The sequence below is a fragment of the Ambystoma mexicanum genome, chromosome 9 (assembly GCF_040938575.1).
Source record: "Ambystoma mexicanum isolate Mex_15411 chromosome 9, UKY_AmexF1_1, whole genome shotgun sequence".
NCBI lineage: Eukaryota > Metazoa > Chordata > Amphibia > Caudata > Ambystomatidae > Ambystoma > Ambystoma mexicanum.
Window position 1 is genome coordinate 200,002,969 of NC_090931.1, and position 19,903 is coordinate 200,022,871.

At 44.6% G+C, this 19,903-nt stretch overlaps 1 protein-coding gene across 4 annotated transcripts in view; it reads left to right on the plus strand.

The window, feature by feature from the left end:
• SIK3 (SIK family kinase 3) overlaps positions 1–19,621 on the plus strand; it is a 2,024,801-nt gene extending 2,005,180 nt beyond the window's left edge. For 3 of the 4 annotated variants that reach the window (XM_069614491.1, XM_069614492.1, XM_069614494.1), the window contains 3 exons: positions 636–768; positions 8,636–8,794; positions 14,734–19,621. In XM_069614491.1, the coding sequence (XP_069470592.1) occupies positions 636–768; positions 8,636–8,781 (279 nt within the window). In that variant the 3' untranslated portion in view covers positions 8,782–8,794; positions 14,734–19,621. The remainder of the gene's footprint in view (positions 1–635; positions 769–8,635; positions 8,795–14,733) is intronic. The other variant, XM_069614493.1, reaches the window with a different exon arrangement.
• Positions 19,622–19,903: the final 282 nt, after the last annotated feature.

Genomic DNA, 19,903 nt, shown 5'->3' on the forward strand with positions numbered 1-19,903 from the left:
TTTGTAATCACCCATGCATTATGGATGAAAGGGGACCAGACGTAAGGGTAATTACAAGTTGCTCACCCCATTTCCTCCATGTCCCACCATCCTCCCCCTCCCACCCCCCTAATAATACTGGTGTCTTTGGGCAATGTTAAATATTGTTGACGCGTCAAAGGGGACTGAGGTGTGGCACCAGTGGGCGGAGTCAGGGTAGCGCGTGCTCCCAGGGCGGTACCCCTGCGCGCCTCTAAATTTAAAGGGGAAGGTGTTTTCTAGTGAAAAAGTTTGTCTCCCGTCCCTAGGAAGGGATGCCCACGTGTGTATGGAGGAAAGGGGACTAAGAGTACGTATGACATTTCCTATTCAGCCTAAAGATGATGTGCAGGTGGCATGTAAATGTATCCAATTCTCGTGTGCTGCTGTTTGTGCTCAGCCCATCAATGTGTGCTTGACTTGTGCTGTGCTGTTGGTCTGGTGGTGGTGTGCTGCTTGCATTTGCAGTTGGCACGATTGTGTTATTTCTGGCTGAAGTGTTTTACTGGTTAACACAGTTATATTGTGCTACTCGACTTGTGCATTTAGTAACATTGCATTGTTATTTGAGCTTACCATCGTGTGCTTTTCAGCGATTCGCATTTCTGTCCTAACAGGTGCAGTTGGACAATCTAGCTGGGATGAGTTTAATAGCAGGGAAGGCCCTCAGCTCAGCACGGATGGCAGATGCGGTCCTCAGCCAATCATCGCTAATGGGTAGCCAACAACTCCGAGACGGTGAGAGGGAAGGTGAGGGCACCGTGACTTTTCACAACTATGTACCACTAGTTTGGCAGTTATCTAAAGGCGAACTCAGTCTCCCTCCCCTGTCTAAAGAATAATTCTGGCTATATGCAGTATCCAGTGGTTAACAGTGTCTCTTTTAATGTTTAACGGTTACCACTGACTGTGTGCAGTGTTCAGAGGCTTAATGCTGTCTATGCAATGATTGTAACTGCCTACAGCATCTGAGATTAACACAGTCTGCTCCGGACACCTGTGCAAAGCCCAATAGTGGCTATATTGAGCGTCTTTGTCAGTGGGCTAACATTGTCTTTGTGCAGGGCCCTAAGCCTTGATGCTTAGAACATACTATGTGAAGTGTTTTCAGGTTTACATCCACGCCGTGCTTTGTCTGAAGTCAAACGGGTTCCATGCATTATCTCGGTGAATGGCTGACATTGAATCTATGAAAGAGTGTAGGGGGAGTAGGCGGGGGACACTACTAGTTTAGAATTCAAAAGTTAAGTAAAGCATGTTAGGCAGAATCCTGTACAGTGCCCTTAGGGACCACTACACACGATTAAGACTACAGGTGGCAATACAAGTTTTACCTTTGGTACAAGCCTGTACTACTAAGTCAGAGTGGTAGCAGTGGCGGAGCAGCCAGGCTTATCTCACGGGTATATGAGCAGTAGCAGAGATTACACAAAGGGACCACAATTACTGTGACTCAAGCAAACACTGACTCAAGGTTTCAGGTAGAAAAATGTGAATACATTTATTTTTAAACCATTCGTTATAAACACAACACTTCTATTAAACTCCAATAAAAAACACACGATAAATATACTACAACTAACCAATTCACTTTGTACAGTAAGTCTCAAGGTAAGTACCCTGTGTTTGAATGAACCAGTGTTACGAACAAAACATGTTACCGCAAATATGATTGCGATCACTTTTTGACAGTTCGGTCTACTAACCAAACGCATATCCGTGACATGAAATGCTACCGGGGCAAAAACACACTTAGCACCTGAGATACGCAGAGGGAATTGGAGGCAAAAATCACAGGCAATATTTTGGTTAGGCAGGCAGAATCGAGAAACATTCAGAGACAGGAGTTCAAAAGTCAAAGGGCCCGAGCCAGGGTCGAAAGACACTGGGGCCAGTTGCCGAAGATCACAGTCGGACAGTTCACGATTCAACATAGCCAAAAGTACTTCGATATTGTCAATGTTCGGAAGCAACAGTTATAAGGAGGAGGGAAGACAAGGGCAAGCCTTGTAAATGAAGAAAAAGGGATTCACCCAGTTTCCTCAACAGAACACAGTACGTTGTTCCAATGGTGCAGCTGGTGCCCTGGCAGTTTGGCAGTTGTTCCTGTTGGTTTCCCGCAGACCCGTGATTCCTGGAGCTTCATCGTGAAGGACGACGTCTGAAGGGGGTCTGCACCACCCAGGGATGAGGCCGGTAGCAGCGACAAGGAATAAAAGGTGCTCTCCTTAAAAACAGGAGAGGCTCTTCAGGTGGCTATCCGGACCACTACAGCAGTGTGCAGCGATTTCGACCACGGAAGAGGATCCTCTGGCTGTAGAAGATGAGCTGGTTATCCCCACCAAGCTCACGGGAAGAAGACTCTGGACTGGATCTTCTATAAGTCGTTGAAGGGCAGATAGCTCAGGACTGCAGCAGGGCTTCACCGGGACAGGGTAGTTGCAGCAGCCGTCGTTCACTCTGCTTCTCTTCAGTTCCTTTTAGTTCCAGTGGCTACTCTCTGACTTCTAGCCCAAGAGACCTGCTGTTACGCTCACCTGGCTCCCACAGGGGCGTCGATCCGAACTGGACAGCTGCGGTCTCCACCACTGTGACGTGTAGTGCCGAGATGACAGACTGGACTGGCCCTCCCAGCTTGGTTTGCTTGGCCCGTAGGAGTATACTTCTGTGAATGGAGAAAGGGAATTAACCACCCGTGGAGTTGAGTTACCCCCACCTCCCCCTGCTGTTCTCCCCACTGATCGCCTCTAATGTCCCTTCTTAAAGTCTCACCTGATGGTTTGGAAGGATGAGCTCTCCATCCTGCATCGAGCGCAGGGGCGCGTAGATAACCAGTTGCTTCACTGGTTAGAAGGAATTGGTGAGTTTCAGAACATTGTAGGTTCGTAAGAGTTCAAATGTCTGACTTTCACTCTTGTCCGATTCCTTGCAGTTTGTAGCTTGACCCTAGCGAAGAGTTCCTCATGGTAGCTGACGAAGTTCAGGTAAGGATTTGTCTTATCCAACACAATTCAATAAAATATGGCCAGAATGTAACCTGTTGCTTGCTCCCTTATTCAGGTGCGGAGAGAAAATATGAAGTTCAGGGAAAAATGCCTCTGGCGGTAAAATTAGGTAAGTCTATTGTGGTGAGAAGAATTCCCCTTGTTTGTCCCTTTGTCTAACCTTGTTGTCCTTTTGTTCCCCTTAGGGGCCGGGGTATGGCGAGGATACAGTGGAGACTGCGCCGACCCGTGAAGAGGAATAGTACCCCGGCGGTAAATCAGGTAAGTCTATGGGGGTAGTTACTATTGCCTCTGTTTATTCCCTTGGCTCACCTTTGCTGTTCTTGTGTTCCCCTTAGGTGCCAGAGTGCGACGGGAACGTGCAGAAGGATCCGGTGGATCGTGAGGATGCTGCGAAGGCCGGTGAGTTCAGCGAGGCGCTGCAGCAGGCGAGGCGGCGCGAGTAAAATACTTCTTTCTTCCAGCTCCAAGCCGTGGTGGATCCGGAATTCAGCTAAGGATCGAAGATATTGCTCTTGCTCTAACCTTTTCTCCTTCTGTTCCTCCCTTTTTCTAGGAGCTGCAGACTCGATGCGGGCGTGGCAGAAGACTGGATGCAGGCTTGCAGACACGGTGAGCGTTACGCTGCTGGATGCAGAATAACGCGAAGCGTGTGCTGCTCTTCAGACGTGGTTTAAATAGCCCTCAAAGTAGTCCCAGGTAAGTATTCCTCCCCAGCCCCACCCGAGTAAAAAAATAGTCCCTAGGTAAAATAGTCCCTTCCAAGCCTCATTTGGTTTGGAGCTCTTGCAGCATGGTCTGCATCAGGTAAGTTTGCAGCATGGTCTGCATCAGGTAAATTCTACTTTATGAGCCTGGCGCCATTCTCCATATGAGCCTGGCGCAATAGGCATCAGGACCGCACCCAAACAGCCCCTAGCAGGGGTTTTTGGGCTTGCTCAAAATGACTTGATGCCTGCTTCTGGGGTTGCTGGACCAGGTCTGGGTCCCTGGGGGTAGGCATCATGACACCTGCCTTTTATGCGAAAAAACCCCATTCACACAGCCTGGCTGTCAATCACCCAGCAGGGGGGTTGTCCAGCCCGGACAACTACCCTGGCCAATCATGACAAAGTGCGACTTGGGTTTCCTAGGCTACCCTGTGCAGAGGGTGACCACACCCCTCCCTCAAATTCAGCCCAACTAGACACCCAGGTGCCTGCTGGAGGGCTTCTGAACAGAAAGCCTGCTAAAAGACGGTGAACAAAGAAGGCAAACCTAGTTTGCCGCGGAAAGTAAAACACAAGAAGGACTTTAACAAAAAGAAATGGCGAATAAACCCAACCGGAGCCAAAAGAAAGATGATTTGGTCAAGCGGGTTTATGTTCGAGGCTAATATAATAGCCAAGAACAGTACCACGTTTATCTAATATAATCGCGGTAAAAAAGTTAGGGTAGATACCACTGCCACCAGCCAAGTCTAAATGTTAAAAGAACGAAACAAGGCTCTACGAGGTACAGATAAAAAGGTATACGAGTTAACCCTTTCCAGTACTCTGTGGAAGATGGGGGTGTACTGGATCTGTGGTAGATTGACTAAGTAAAGTTAATGGTAACATTACCCTTTTCTGGGGGACAGTAGTCGCCTCAGAAATGGAGTCGAGAGAAGTCTCAAAGACAACCCTTTGCCACGGCACTGAAGGTGCTGTGCGACACACAAAAAGAAGGCGGCTACTGAAGTGGTGTACTTCAGAGTCCACAATCACAAAAACAGGTAGAAACACATAGCAAAACATAGGGAAGAGTGTGGGGAAAAGCTCTCACTTTTACCAAGTTGAAAAAAAATAAACTCCATAGATCCAGCAAAGCTGCTGGGGGACTCACTAGGTGAGGGAAATTAGCCATAAATGAAAATTCTCCCTAACAATGCACTAATGTTCGTAGAAGTTCCTTAGGTAGATCAGGTGTATGGAGTTATTTCGGGTGCAAAGGGGCAAAAAGTCTCAAGGCCACCCGAGACTAGAAAAAGAAACAAAAAGCAAAACCTGTTGGTTGCCAACAGGTAACCCCTGTATGCACTCCCAAGGGATTGGAAAGTCCCAAAATTGTTCATCAAATGTGCAAGGGGCTAGACCACAGTGATTGGGTCTCCCAAGCACGTTATCCAATTTCAATCATTTCAAAAGTTCAACCAAGCCTAGGTTTTGGATGCCTATGTGCACATTCCTAGTTGATATAAGACCTTTTCCAATCTAAATGATTAAATGATCAAGTAATTGGATGCTTAGGCAATTGATTAAAGACTTCAAATACAATGGACTTGTGACAAAATATAATCTTAATGATATGTAGCAAGAAGGAAACATTAAATCTTCAAATTCAATGATTTAAACAAAACCTATATACATAAAAAAAAGGTCTGGGTCATACAATGATGAGTTATATTGCATCGTGTAACATCCTCAAAGTTTTCCAAATTCCCCATATGGGTATAGACGTTAACATTCTAATATGCTCCACTAATGATGCTCTGGTTAGTGATTGCCAACGCGTTTCGGATTCTTCCCAAATAGGCTCATCAGCCCTGAAGAAGGATTTGGTTACTTTTTAATGGAGTTATGCTTTCCTCCATATTTTCTGGCATTTGCAATGTATTATTGCAACACACAGCACTTTCTGTGCAGTGTTGCTGGGGAGCTCCTTGTGTTAACACATGTTACCAGGACCTTTTTGTCCCACCTGTTTTTTATTTTGTGAAATCAGCGCATCTCACATTAAGTGGAGTGCTGAGGGGGAAACATTGTATCACTTTTCTCACTTGCCAAGTAACTTTTAGTTACTGATCCAAGTTCATCTGACAGGCTGTTGGCAATGTTCCTTTTTGCACAATGTTTTCTGAACTTTTGTTGCAGGCTTACTATCGCAGCCGCGGGAAGGGACACTACGGTCACCATTTGCCTAAAATGGCAGCTCTACTTTTATAAACCCTGTTCTTGATGACTTGGCCTTTCTTGAGCCACCTTCTACCTGCCTGGGTGGGGGAGGTCTTGATGGGCCTTTTGTCTTTGGTGGGCTTCCCTTGGAAAGCCAGCCAAGGCTCTCGGAGTGCCTGAAAGGACAGGAAGTAGTAAGTGCGGTGACCAAAACTCCCCAGGTCTTTGTCCTGCAGTGTGCCTGCCTGTAACCAGTTTGTGCAGGGAGGCTGCCTGTCCATCCCCCAAGTTTCAACGAATGCATGTCTGGTGATTGGTGGGCTCAGCCAGTTTTCCAGTATAAAAAAACGAGGGGGCTGGAGTAGAAACTCTGAGTCGACCACTGGAACTGAAGATCTGAAGGATGACCGCTGCAGTCCCAACCTCAACTTTGGTGCGAAAAGTAAGCCCCGAAGCAGTCGGCTTTCGCCCTTGGACTGGTGGGCCTACCAGTACCAAGATGAACTGCGTTTTGCACTCTCCCTGGAAGATCTGAGAGCTCTGCAATTCGCCAATGCCCATGGTTCTGTGCCATTTTGCGGTGCAACGTCTTCCGTAGCGCAGTTTAATCTCAAACTTTGCAGGCATCCTCCTGGAACTCCATAGTCTGAATCCTGCTATGGAAAGTCCCTTCAGCTGAGACGAGTACCGGGAATCGGAGCATAGTTTACCCCACTACAACTGTCCTTCAGCCGAGTCTTGAAAAAGGCACCCACTTGCCAGTACTGTGAAGATCTGCTGGGTGTCCAACCACTGGAGAGCAACCATCAGATCCATTGCAAGTTCTTTTCTTCGGTCGTCAAAGCCAAGAATCCTGATCCAGGGTCTGCTGTCTCCTCTCCTTGGCAACCGTCCTGATGCACAGCATCTTCACTTACAAGGTACTGTTCAGCCCCTAATACTTACCTGGGGCCTGCTTTGTTTTTCCTGTGCTTCAGAGGGTTGCAGTTAAGCTGTTACTTGCATCCCCTCCCAGGCCTACATTGAGCTACATTGGAGTGGACAACCCTTTGTGCTCTATACCAAATAAATCTCCTGCTACTTACTTGACTAACTCTTCATAGACTCTGCCCTGTTTGCTGCTTAGCTTATTTTCCTTCCTCTGCCCTTGGTCAGTGGTTCCCCAGTTCCCCCTTGACTCTGTGAGACCCTACGGTTGGACTTCTCAAGATTGGTTAAGCAAGGGTTAACTAAAGTTATACAATTTGGTTTGATGTTTACATACGTGTGTTAGAATTGTCTCCTACTTTGTGTTACCTTTTAAAACTTTCGAATCTATCCTTTGGATATTGCAACTGTTCTGTGTTTAATGGTACTGTGTGTAGTTCTTACCTTACTTAAATGTATAACCTTTAGTGTACATAGGATACATGCTTATTTTTACATTACTACTACTCTGTGTGTTCTTCAACTAAGTGTATGCTCTGAGTACTGTGTGCCCCACTACAGGCCTCATCCTTACTAGACTTAGCCTGGCTGCTCAGCTTTTGCTACCAAACCTTTGGGTACTTCAGGCTAAACCTAAGGGGTGTTCTCCTGTCCCTCCAAGGTAGGCTTTCTAAAGTTTTGTCTCAGACAGAATTTTACCAAAACCTCCTAACAATTTGTATTTAAACCTGTATCAAAAACATAAACTGACTCCCGGTGACTGCAAGGATCAAATTCAAGACCCTTTGCATCCTCCAAAAGACTGTCTGGCGCATGGGACCTCGCTACATCCAGCTTTCTCTCCCTAAATACCTCCCTGATAGAGTTCTTTGGTCCTATAGCTCCAACTCTCTGCAGATAAGATGTTTCTTCAAGCGGAGAGTGGGAGGTAGATATCTTTCTTGGGCAGGAGACTCCCTCTTGGTGGCCTCCCTGCCCCCTTCAGACTTGAGCCGGGTCTCCTTAAATTCCGGAAACTTCTCAAGACTTTCCTTTTCTCCTCCTCCTTCCCTCTCTCCCTCCTGTGCTAATGTCCCCCTGCGATTGGCGCCTGTCCCTTAGGAGTCTTTGAGTGGCCAGGCCCTCCTCAACCCGTCTACCCCAGCACCCCTAACCAGCACTTGGTGGCACTCTCCCACCTTTCTACGTTGTGGCGCCTGGAAAAACTTGTGTGTAGGCACCATACAAACTGATAAAACATAGTTTGAAGGACTGAATGCTCCTCACAAAACTGAGGCCAAACGTGTGTGAAAAATGCTTTGGCAATGCTAATGATATAACGCATAGAAATATTTTGCCTGGGGAAATTTACAGAAACTCAAACATTAACAGTAAGGAACAACAAGTATAATGTTTGTAAATGTTTTGCTTCTCTAATGAGCATAGCTGCAGAGTATGGGTAATAATTATAATTGTTTTTTTAGTACACGCTTAATTCCAGAGATTGGTTTCTAACCGCGGGATCGTAAGTCAAACCTGTGTTGCGCTGAGTTGTCTTGCTTCCAAGACAAACGTGTTGCCCCTGAGCTATCCCTAAGCTATCCATGCCTCACCCTGCTCAGCAAAACATACTATTATAAAGTAACAGGGAAGAGATGAAAAACGAAAGGAAGGGAACTTGGAGCGTTTGGGCAGTGTGCTGTTCAGTAGTAAAAGATTGGGTATCTTGAAAGAAGTGCGCGGTCGGACAAGCACTTCTTAGACAGTCCCTCAATTCTTGCTCTGTGTTCACAGATTGCGAGGAGGCGGAGAGCCAGCATGACGCGGATGGGAGCCAGCATTTGAACAGCTCGTGCCACGCATCCACTTGTATTAATGACCGGCTGCTGACGTACAAGCACCCAGACCTACCCTTCAGCATGGAGCAGACGGGGGTGTAATGATAATGAGCCTGTAAGTATTTGGACACTGTTGTCTTTAATGTATAATTTGGAAAGCTTACATATTGGGTGAGTGTCAAGGACATGGTAATTTGGGCTGGAGGAGGAGGTAGAAGGGGCTGCTCTTTAATTGGGTTTATTGGCAGGCTTTAAGCATTGTTGTGCACTTTAAATGTCTTTAAGGATTTCAAACATTCCAAGAAATAAGAGTGTGAATCTAATTTCTGTGCAGTATTCAGTGGTTCATGGGAAAGAAGTCCAATGCCACTTTTAGCTGAGGTACTCTTGATGTTCCTTCAGTCTGTTTCACTGACACAGCGGTTGGTAGTCCATCACTGTTGTTCTGGGGGTCGAGGGGGCGGGATTACGAATTCAGAAATATTGACTGGTTGTTGTAGGGGTTCTGCTTTGTGACCCTGATCGTTGCAAGTAAGTGTTCTATGCAGAGAGTATGAATGACTGGGAGGCATTTATTCTCCGCTTGACTCTGCCCCATGATCTCTTGTGAAAGCACCACATTCTTTTCTGAAGTATTTCAGTTTTTCACATTCATCAACCTGTATTGCGTAACGGTCTTATCTGCATCTTTTGCATTCAGAAGCTGAGCTTGTCGGATCTTCGACGGTGTATGCGCACTGTACAAAACCTGATCACACAATCCTTGTGTAAATTGGCCAAATGGTGAAGGTTACAATCAAAAAGAAGACAGGGGACATAGTTCTATGTACTGTAGGGTCTGTCAAATGTACTTCATATAACACCCAAAAGGGACAGACCAATCTACACAGCTTTCAATCATTACAAAGACTTGGTACACTCATAGCTGATATACTGGACTACGACTGCCAATCCCAAAGAGAAGGATTGGGCAAAACACAGGGACAGAACACACCTCTCTGTCCCTACACCCTTGCCTGTAATCCTAGGAGCCGCTGGTGTGCCATTTCTCTACAAAAGGAAGGAATAAGGGAATAAGCGGTCATAGTTGTCAATGGGGTCACAGCAAGTTAACACGTCTTGACCCGTATAGTAAAAAGTCACACATGCCTAAAATTCAAAGTTGGATAATATATTACTGCCTTAGCCCTAAAGTCAAGGCCATAGGACAAACCAAACAATGTTTTTAAAAAAAAGTTGAATAACCATGTGCCACCCAATGTGTATTAGATTGAGTGCACAATTTCACACGAAGACGTAACAAAAGGAGAGGACACTTTCTCTCAAAAAGTCTGGTTTCAATTATTTACCTGGTTCCACAGACTGTGTGTGTCGACCGGTTTCAATGGCCTATCACCATAATGGCCATCTTCATTAGGACATTATTCTAGGCTACTAGTGTTTATCACTAGGGGCAAGTCCAGCCAAATTAATTCAATAACAGGATACTTGCATGCTGCCATCTTAATTTCCATGGGCGAGGCAAAGTGCTTAAACTGCACCTAAAACAATGTTAGAACACCTTTCAGTGTCTGTGTAAGCAAAATGTGTTGTTTTTAACGCCAATACAGCATACTTACAGTGGACAACTTTTGGTAGGACCCGTTTCCACTTGGGGTACCAAGTTTCTATATGGAATAATGAAAAACAGTCTCACCATCATACATCCAAGCTTTGACAAACTGAACAGATGGAGCAGGGTGGTGGGCAGATCCGCAGGATACCTGTATGTAGGAGTGCTATTTTTCACAATCACAGGACCTACAGGTCGCAAGCTCATGTATAGTAGCAACACGATTACCAGAATAACTCATAAATGTTCCTGACAACCCAGGTGCAGTCTTGTGCTGCTCACCGCTGCCCCACCTCTGTGTCTAACTAGGTGGGTATGGCAAAAGATAACGCTGTCTATATGGCGCTCAGTGGCTGGTAAATGTGACAGTGCCACCACCGGAGAGTATCAACTGGTGTTCACTTATTACCGCAGGATGACTGCACGGCTCTTGTAGAGACCAGCGGTTCCAGAGTGGCAGGGTATCTAGTGTGAAAGCTCACTGTTACAGCGTTCACACAGATGTAGCCTTGCCCAACAGCACTCTGGCACGATTGCAGTCTCAGCCTGATTTCTGGATATCTTCTTGCGGAATTAGATGACAGACTCTAGAAGTCTGTGCACCGGAGCGGGGGGCCATCTTAGTATGGTGAAAGTGTAGGTATATATAAGGGTAGCACAAGGAGAATAATGAATTCCCTGCTGTCCCGTCCTTAGATGGACAAGCGCCGGAAGAGACCCAGCCAGAGCTGGACTCTGTGCTAGTCTATTATTGGTTAACTTCCAGAGTTTGCTAGCAGAAGATGTCATTTATGCCAGTACAGTCAGCCTGTAGTCTGAAAATCCACTTCTCTCTATTGAGAAGGAGTGTGTGGATATTTCCTCCACGAGGTGGGCAAATAACGCTTTTTCAAGGACCGTGCATGTAAAGTCATTTTCAGAATGCTGATTGCTGATTAAATGCTCCACCATGGACTCTGTGAGCTTTCTTGTCCGTATGCATGATTTATGCTCGGTTATCGTAGTCTTAATGGGTCTGTTGGTCATGCCCACATATCTTCGGCCCCACGGACATGTGATGAGGTAAATGACATTGGTACTATTGCAGTTAGTGAATTGGGTCTGTCCCCACAGTGCCCGCAGGCCCAGTTAAATGGTCAGACCTTTCAGTTTTGTGGCATAAGGAGCATGCCCCACAGGGGGCATGTCTCATGGGTTTCGGGGTCTGCCACAATGTTTGGTTCTCACAGGGATCCTTGGTCACATGGAAATGTACAAGTGAATCATGGAGATTCTGTCTCCTTTTTAGAGCAAATCTCTAAATTTGTAGATTGTCCTGACCTACATTCAGTTTGTGCCATAGCTACTTGATCTCTCTTTTGATTACGTTGATCTGTGGTGAGAAACTAAAGACTACCATTATTCGCTCTTCGTCTGCTCTTCTTGCAGTTTGTTGGAGCGTCACATCAGAAGGGATTTTACTTGCTTGTTTCCTAGCATTCCAAAGTAGCCATTTGGGGTATCCACGTGCTCTGTCGGTTGGTAAATAGTGCTGATTATTCATCAAAAGTCTCTCCCTCCAAGCAGTTACGCCAAATTGCCCAAAGGTTAAGTTTCCCTTAAGGTCCTGGGATGAAAGCTGCTGAACTCCAAGATTGAATTGCGGTCTGTAGATTTCTTGAAGACCGATGTTGCCTGCTTGCCAACTTGAGATCGGATTTTTAACTCTAGGAAATGGATTCTTTACACTATCGTGCCAGAGTGCTGCTGGGCGAGGCTATGTATGAGGGGATGCCCCCACTGTGAGCTTTCACACAAGATATACCCTGCCACTCTGGAACCGCTGGTCTGAACAAGAGCTGCACGTTCATTCCGTGGTAATAAGCGAACACCGTTTGATACTCTTCGGCGGAGGCTCAGTCACATTTACCAGCCACTGAGCGCCATATACACAACTTTAACTCTTGCCATAGCCGCTTTACTTAGAGACCTAGAGGTGGGCAGCGGTGAGCAGCATAAGACTGCATCTGGGTTGTCAGGAACAGATTTGAGTTGTCTGGTAATCATATTGCTACTATGCATGAGCTTTCCCTCTGTAGGTCCTATGATTGTGAAATATGGCAGTGCTACATACATGTATCCAGGGGATCTGTCCAGCGCTCTGCTCCATCTATTTAGTTGGTCCAAGCTAGGATGTAAGATGGTGAGACTTTCTTTTTCATTATTCCATATAGAAACTTGGTAGCACATGTGTAAACTGGTCCTGCCAAAAGTTGCTCACTGTAAGTACGCCATGTTGGCGTTAAAAAGATTAGTACATTACTGTATCACAAATATTTTCTTTACACAGACATGTGTTGTTCTAACATTGTTTGCAGTGCAGTTTAAGCGCTTTGCCTAACCCATGGCAATGAGGACAGCAGCATGCAAGTATCCTGTTATTTAATTTATTTGGTTGGATTTGCCCCTAGTGATAACCTCACACTAGAAGCCTAGTAGAATGTACTGAGAAAGATGGCCATTATGGTGATAGGCCATTGATACGGGTTGACAGTCTGTGGAGCCAGTTGTTAAATAATTTAAACAAGACTGCTTTTTGGAGCGAGTGTCCTCTCCTTTTGTTATGTCTTCATGTGAAATTGTGCACTCAATCTAATACACATTGGGTGGCACATGACTTTTAAGAGTGTGGCATGATCCAGGGAGAATACAATTGCTGAATATCAGTCCTGAGACATTCACATGTGTGGTTATTCCAATGTTTTTTTTTTGTTTTTTGTTTTTTAAAGTGGTTTGTTTGTCGTATGGCCTTGACTTTATGGCTAAGGCAGTTATAATATACAACTTTGAGTTTTAGGTATGTGTGATTTTTTGCTATATGAGCCAAGACGTGTTAACAACTTGCTGTGACATCATTGACAACTATGACTGCTTTTACTCTTATTAAATCCTTTTGTAGATAAGTGACGCACTAGCGGCTCCTAGGATTAGGGTCGGGTTTTCGGGACAGATAGAGGTGTGTTCTGTCCCTGTCTTTTGCCCAATCCCTCTCTTTGGGATGGGCAATCCTGCTCCAGTGTATGAGCTATGAGTGTACTAAGTCTGTGCAATGATTGAATGCTGTTAAGGTTACAATCCAGCAGCTGATGATCAAAGGATTGTCTAGTATATCCCTATGCTGATGGAGGCCAGATGTTTCTATTACTTTGGGATGTGATGGAGCATTTCCTTAGGCAGATGTGTGCTAAGGCACACCCAGAACAAGGTTTATTTATTGCATCAGCTAAGCAATTTCCCCATTCGAGCCAAAGACTGGTCTTCTTACCTTTTCAAAGCATTTTGCCCATTTGTATTTAATTTATATAGTGAGAGCCTCACCTCATGGACTACAGTGATTCACACGCGACAAGCATGCATGAAACAAGTTTCAATGAAATAAACATGTAATGGCAAGCCCCTGAGGAATGATGACTGTAGACTGGGGGAGAAAGGCGGCTGAGGTCTGGCACTTGATAACTATTGAGAAGCGGAACTATAAAAAGAGTGTTTCGCTATCCTTGATCACTTCACACCATGGTGGGTCTTCTGTTTGCTTTGTTGTGTGTTGTCAACAGCTAAGAACATATCTTAAGCACCACAGGAGACTATTATTAGGGGGCTGTTTTTGAAACTCTAAATTCAGTGACTAGAGTCCTAATTATTGGCTAAGTGTTAATCTAGTAGTTGGGGAAACTCTGGTCCAAAGGCTTGCCTCGCTCTTACAGATTAAGTGTTGATTCTGTCCACTGTATTAGAGTGCATCTCACAGAAATGTGTAACTGGCTATATATATATATATATATATATATATATATATATATATATATATATATATTTTTTTTTTTTTTTTATTTTTTTCTTGGATCTTGGCAGTTTGCTTACTATGCTTTGTTGTCCATTGCCAGTAGTATTCTATTGTAAAACTAATGTTTCATATTCTTTCTTTTCCCCATACTTCCTCTTCCTTGTGATTTATACTGTACTACGTCTCCTCTTTTTTTCTTGTGGCTCTGCCCTGTCTTCTTTTGAACTTGCTCTGCCCTCCTCCCCCACCCCCCCACCCCCTCGTCTCTGCTCCACCCATTTTCCTTCCATTGATATACCCCGCTCTTCCTTTGACCCTTCATCGTTTTTAATTCCTGTGTTCTTTGTGTGCCATAACTACAATGATGCTTATTTCGTGCTCCCTTTTCTTTCTTGCTATTGCTAATTTAACCCATGCTACAATATTTGTAATTTGTGTACCGTTTCATTTTTCTTTCCTCAATTTTGTATTTATTTTTCTCAAATGTTCTGCTTTTTCGCAATATTTCCACTTGTATTTCTGTGTATCTGATCCTTTTTGCCTACTCTCTATTACCTCTTACCTTGACCCTGCCTCACTTCTCTTGACCCATTTTCTTCTCTTCCCTGCATTATCACAGGTTTTATGTGCAGTTTTGACATGAAGAGGTCCCGTGTTTTGGCTGACCGTATCGAGCAGCATTGCACCATCGTCTTGTTTCCTGCCCGGCTGAATCATGCGGGCCCGCCAAGCATTTTTCCTCATGTTTTTGCCATGGATGCCTGCCTGCCTGCCAGTAAGTCATCAAGAAAAGCAAGCGATGGAAGAAAATCACATCTTAGCGAAAAATGAATTACATTTTTCCTTTAAATTATTGACTTCCTCCCCACCACCCCCTCCTCCAGTGGTAACACCTGATATTGGCATATCACATGGGTGAGTGCGCAGCATCACCCTGTATAACGAAGGACAAGGGGCTGATATTGTACCCGGCTGCCAACTCAAACGCCGCTGCTGGAGGAGGGCGACTGACTGCTGTTTGAGGCCAGCGTATGAGCAATAATGGAGGGTCGCGCAACAAACCATCGGGACTCTTAAGCGATCAGCTAAGGGCAGAACTGAATTTCTTATCCATGTTCGGGAGTGAAGAAATGGGAAATGACCCATTTATACCCATGAACTTCAAAGGAAAGAAGACCAAACGGAATACTTTCACAGTAGGCTTTGTGCTCTGTTCAGATGCTGGTGACTGTCCTTTGTAAGACAGGCTCACTTGCAAAGTATAATTAGAAAGACCGGACTTGTGTAATGCAGGACAATGTCCCTGACTCATCCTGACTTAAAAGCAGTACCGTCAGAATGGCCACCAAAGGTGCAATATGCTGCTTCCTTCACTTTACTGCGCTCTTCACGCTAAGTAACTTTTGCAGAATACACAAAGGTGTGTGTAAATGTGCAAATATGTACATAACTACATCAGTTGGCAGTACAGTATTGTGTGTATTGTCACTGTTGTGGGAGCTTTGGGCTTGGCTCACTAGAGGCGGAATGTTCAGTGTGTCGTTTAGTAACTCGCTCTCCTGTGGGACGAAGTGTGATCTTGCACTGCCCACCAGTGCATGTGTGTGGTTCATTTCAGATTGCTCCAAAACATAGTGGTCAGAATTGTGAAAACACTTCTGATGTAGTAGCAGACTGAGACATTGCCGCATGAGGATGCTGTTACATATGGGCAGTTACAGTGAGTCTGCTGCCAACTGTGCCCGATGGTGAGGGCCAGCTCTGACTGGCTGTGCATGATCGCGCAATGGTGGCCGTCTGTGACTAAGAGTACACAGTGTGGGCCATGCTCAGGCTGGCAAGACACTCTGGTTTGACCTTTTCTATTGAGGATCCCCTTGCCTGAGACTTTCAAGACACACTCATTTCATCCCTCCATTTGCATCGCACTTGCCCTCTGTGCTCTTCTGTTCTACAGGTCCTTCTGCACATCACATTCTGAACCTCTTAATACACATATGTCTGGACCCCACATCACAAAATCTGTTTACATCTCACGTGAACCTTTCCCATTTCACATTACACTCACACTCTACGTCCCCCTCTCATGCTGTACCTAAATCCCACATATCTTTCTTTCCCCATTACTTTGCAGATTTTCTGTGCCAATTTGTCCTACTAAACTTCAATTTCAGTTTGCACACAGGTGTGCCTTCTTAAGAGGGGGGTCATGATTTTCAGCATGGAGGTAGGGACACTCCTTTCACCTGCGGCTGTAGATTTGTGTCCTCGCTAGTGGGCAGTATGAGTAGTTTGGTCTGATGTGGACAACTTCAGAGTCAGTGTCCTCTTTATCCAGCAACTTTCACCAGCACTAGCTCCGTACCCTAAATTCCTCCAACCAACTAGAGGGGGTTCACTTAGCCCTAACAAACAGTTTCACTTTTATGAAAAAAAATCTCATGCTTCTGGGCAGTAGTTATATTGCCATTGTGGCAAGTCCATTTGAGCATACAGTGCAGACACACATGCTTTGGAAGTTTATAGGCAGCCTTCTCTCCTTCCCATTTTGTTTTATTAACTGCCAAGTGAGGGGCACAATTCTGTTGTGCCCTTTTTTCTTATCAAGCCAGAGTTGCTTTTTGCTAAATATGTTATTAGTAATTAAAAAAGGCAAACGTTTGTGTTTGACAAAAGTGCTAGCGAACTGTCATCACAGTGAAGGTTTAGCTGCCCCCTAACCATTGTGGAAGGCTGGACGTTTTTGCTTTCTCCCTCGAGTTCCTGGGCCTTTGTGCTGTTGTGGATGTTTTGTTGTCCTCTTGCGTTGGTTTATTTTATGCCTTGCACGCGCACAATATATATTCTGCTGTGACCGTTTGGCTTTTTTAATCCATTGGTGATCTGTTGAATTTACTTACTGGCGGGGATTGGGGGAGGAGAGGCTGTCTGAGATAATTCTTTTTAAAAAAAGAGCATTTCAAAATTCTGTTTTTATTAGGAAAACTCATAGGACGTTTCTGGGACTCTGGTAAACCGGTAACGGGGGTGGCAAGCCATGTGGCTTCTAGCCCTTTCTGTCCTTAAATGCCTTGCCTGTTTCTTATCTCGCAAATTAGAAATCAGATGGAATTATGGTGAAGGGTATTGGAGTCCATAACCTGTTTCCGGTCTTCCTGCGGTTGGTGGTCCAAACAATGACGCAAGCTTAATTGGGCACTTACCTGAAGCCAGGGGGTCATTCATCAAGGCATGTCACTCTACGGAACATAAACCCATTGGAGAGTTTTCATTGCTGCTTCTAATTGCTTAAGGTTTTGTCTCCAAGTCATATTTGTGACACTACACTAACTCATTAACTCTTACGTGGAAAACTTGGGAAAGTGGAACAAATTTGATCTGCCCTACCAGCCTTCAGATCTAGTAGTGGCAAATGTGCCTTGCACACATCCCAAAAACGTGACTTGGTGGTTTGTCAATGTTCGCATGTATTTCGCCATTTCCATTGATGGCCCGTGAAAAAGATTAATTCCTCGCTTGGGTTTTAATGCACGTCTCTGTAAATCTCTTAATAAATACAGTTAGCTTTGTACATGAGGCTGAAGTTGAAGCCTTCCCACTCATTACATTTTGGACTTTTTGGACTTCAGGTTCCAGTACTCTGAATGTGGTATTTCCCACAACACTACATATGTTGTGTAGTCCTCAAACCATAATAGTGTATGGGTAAGCCTAAAAGAATGGATTCACACCCCTGCAGTTCAGGTGATTTAGTTCCTTGAGAACCCTGAAGGGGATCCGCACATCATCGGATGCCCAGTAGTCTGATTAACATGTGTCTAGACATTAACTAAGGCTATAGTAGCTAAAGATGACCCCTCTAGGACTGGAGCATGTGCATGAATTTGTCCTTCACGCAAATGGCAGAAGAACGTAAGGGGTTGTGAGTATTTGCACTCCCACCTGTCTGGATAGTTCTCAAATCAGTTAAGGCTGGTGGTGGTATTGAGAGGTTTGTTGAAGCTAAAGTGATAGAGCATGGCGCAGGAAGGGGAGGTTCCACTGCCGAAGATACCAGCCGTGAAATTATAGGCTGATAATCAAGAATTCAGAGTTCTGTCTCGCACACAAAGTACCTACTTATGCCCTCCGGAATTGAGGCCATTGCCATCCAGTGCTTCCTGTGACCTGGAGTTGTGCACATTTGAGGGAACAATATCTGTTTTTATTTACAATTCTCTACATGAAAAAAAATATGTAACGTGGCAACCATATCTTGTTGCAATTCTTTTTGTTAGTGCCATGCTTAAGATCCCAGATTGCATTTGTGCAATGAAGTGTTACAAATTATGCAAGGAGTGGATAGCTCACCATGTTAATTCCCTTCTCTTTCCCCATTAAATGGCCCAGTGGGGGGTAGTGTTTGAAAAGCAAAGCGTCCCTAGTCGTCTTGCACCCATCATTCTCCTGATCCCAAGATGTATGAAGACACCGCTTGTAAAATATTCATGTTCATGAAATCTGAGATTCAGGTAGGCCTGCAGCTCGAGCTACAGGGTTAAAAAGAAAATGTTGCAATCATGCATGTGTGGAGCAGAGTAGATTTCTCGCATGGCCTTTGAACTGCCTGGCTATGTCATATACGGCTGGTTCAAAGGTCAATGCTTGTACATTGACACAAGGTAGCGAGGAAGGCGCATGCGTTTAGAAGTCTATGCGTTATGGTCCCGGTTCCATGCCTGTAAAGGATTGTTCAGTTCCTTGCCAATGGGAATAAAAATGATTTCTTGCCACAACCCTCCATCTCCGATACAGTTTACACCACTGGGGAGACTTCTCCTCCCCCAGAGGTGGAAAATACCTGGTGTTATTTTACTCTGTTACCAGTTGCTTCACAAAATAGAAGAATGTTTTAAATACCAATTGGATAGTACTGATCATCCCGCCCTCATGCATTTTTGCCTTCACTTTTATCATTTCCAAACGCCCAAAATAATGCCATATTCACCTGTTTTTTTAATGCAGATACTCCATCAGTGAAAATATGCTGAGTTTTGTTTTTAGATCCCGATTTGCACGCCCCAGTGGTGTAAATAGCCCTGCAAATCTTTTATCTCGTTTGATCCCACTATGTTTACTTAGTGGTATTTTGTGTATTATAATTTGGCTGCCTTTTTACAATAACTGTTTGAAAAAAAACAAAAAAAACAGCAAGAACCTTTACTTTATCGGGCCTGCCAGCTCTCATATCACAATTTTAAAACATGTTTTCTATCATTGCTTTGTATTGTAGTAACCAATACACGCAGTATATGTTGAATGTATATTAATATACTTTGCTATTATTTCTGTTTTTTGGAAATGTCCGAAGTATTTTTTTCTTTCCTTCCTAATTTATGTTGGACTAAAAAAAGGAAAAACGTTTCAGTGATATTCGGTCCATATTATTTGTGGTCCACTTGCAACTAGTAATTTAGTTGTTAAGTGAAATTTATGACAAGAATAAACTTGTGATGATGAACTCTGAATGGTCTTGTGGTTTACTTTGTGTTGCTACAAAGAAGCGTGTAAATGGGGTTTTTAAGGGGCATGGTTAGCCAAACTCAGGGCTCTATTGTTTTAAAGCCCGTTTGCTTTCTGAAATCTTAAGGCTTAAGCCACAGGAAATGTAAAATGTTTTCTGTTTGCTCTGGTTTGCCCAGGTATTGGGGGTTTCCATCTTGAGGTCAAAAGAGCTTTCATTTTTCACCAGGCCCAGATAAAATGGATTTTGTTCATCCGTCTGTCTAGGATGATTTTCTTCTACGAGC